The 1,694-nt window shown below is 44.5% G+C and overlaps 1 protein-coding gene across 1 annotated transcript in view; it reads left to right on the plus strand.

Moving 5' to 3' along the window:
* Window positions 1-1,694, plus strand: part of nlrx1 (NLR family member X1) — a gene marked incomplete at its 3' end in the record, with an annotated part of 9,559 nt that overhangs the window by 4,560 nt on the left and 3,305 nt on the right. Inside the window, 2 exon segments of the mRNA XM_035679534.1 lie at window positions 252-364; window positions 1,202-1,598. Coding sequence (XP_035535427.1) covers window positions 252-364; window positions 1,202-1,598 — 510 coding nt within the window.

Here is a 1,694-nt window from a genome sequence, read left to right on the forward strand (position 1 = left end):
TGCCTCTGAGCCACAGCCGCCTGACAGGTATGTCAGTATACCTGCTACAACCTGCAAACAGTCTGATAGCAGCCCTTCTCTGCCATTAAACCGCCATGTGATGCAGATCTCGGGTTAGTTGGAATAAACCACTGTGAGGACGGAGGTGTTGACTGTGGGATTGAAGTGACCTTTATAGGCTGTCTCTGTGGTTTTATATCCTGTGAAGATTGAACAATGTCAACTGAACTAGCCTGGGTTGTGCTTTGCAGACAGCTGAGTCAGCTGCTCCGAGTATGGAGGTGGAGGAGGAGGGAGGAGGTGTCTCTCTACCCAGCCCCTGGCTTTCACTGCAGCACATACTGCTCCACCACTTCAGAACCAGGTGCCCAACTCAGTAGCAGTTTATTGCTATTTGACAATCACTGAAGTAGTTAGTGACCATAGTGTATGAAATATTAGTTGTAGCAGTTGTAGAAACATTATTTGTTCATCCAGCAATTTTCTATTCCATTTCCATAGTTTGTGGACTAGTGATAGATTTAAAAAGAATGGTCAAAATGTGTGCAGCAGTGGCCAAGATATCCTGATTTTTACTTCCTGGTGTGGGCCAGGCTAAATTAACTGTGTGAGCAAGTGTCGACCTGGAAAGATTTCTTAAAAAGAGTGGGAACCCTGAATGGGCAACTCAGTTTAAAGTGATTTACAAAAGGTCTCCTGCAGCAAAAGGACACACTTTGAACAAGCGAACAAAGTTTTTGAAGGAGCACTCCTACAGTTTCATATGTCAAAGTTAGTTTAGTAATCTCTAGAAGTACCACTCATTCTGTGGGAACAATTCTATCATGTCTGTGGTTCTGGGGCACTTTTGATTTAAAGTTGTAACAGAAAGCCTACGTTACAAACTGGGGGTGTGGAGTTTGAAAGATGTGGGCGTTTACCAAGCAGGATTGCATAATGGGAAATGTAGGATCCAGTGTTTTGAAACTTGACCAATATTGGGGACTAGAAGTCAGGATATCTCAGTCTCTGCTGCTTCGATTTAGACCTTTCTGTTTGAATCCGTTTTTCACAAGTGCTCCAAATTCAACGTTGATAGATAACGTTGATAGATTTTAGATTTTCAACTCTTTTATTATGTCAGGGAAAATGTAGATAGGTGAGAAAGAAGGCTGGATACATACACTCAAATTCTAAAAACTCCCCCTTTCTTTGTTTTTAGTAGATCCTTTAGAGATCCACAAGAAGAAGCTCTTCCTGTGGTTCAGCCACCTTCCTCAGGAGGAGAAACAGTTTGGTGGTTGCTTCAGCCCAGAGACCATGCATGTGGATCCTCTGATCTTAGAAAGAACGTCTGAGGAGAGTGCAGGACTGCTCAGCTCCCCTATCCAAACCCAGACCCCCTTCAGCCCCTCTGTGACTGTGGAACAGCTGTTTGAACCCACCAATGACTGGAGTGAGAGAGGTCGGGGGCTCAATGTACTGCTGTATGGTGCCGTGGGAACAGGAAAGAGTACGGTGGTACGAAAGCTGGTGCTGGATTGGTGCGCTGGGAACACCCTGACCCACTTCAAACTACTGGTTCCTTTCTCTTGTGAGGATCTTGGCCAACTGTCAAAGTAAAATATCTTTCTCTTACTCAGTTACACAGTTGTCTTATGTTATATGCTGCAGGGCTCCAGAGTGCGACTAAAATTTTTTCTAGGTCGCACTGG

This window comes from Morone saxatilis, unplaced genomic scaffold (assembly GCF_004916995.1).
Source record: "Morone saxatilis isolate NCDOM2014 unplaced genomic scaffold, NCSU_SB_2.0 Contig8, whole genome shotgun sequence".
NCBI classification, from domain to species: Eukaryota; Metazoa; Chordata; class Actinopteri; family Moronidae; genus Morone; species Morone saxatilis.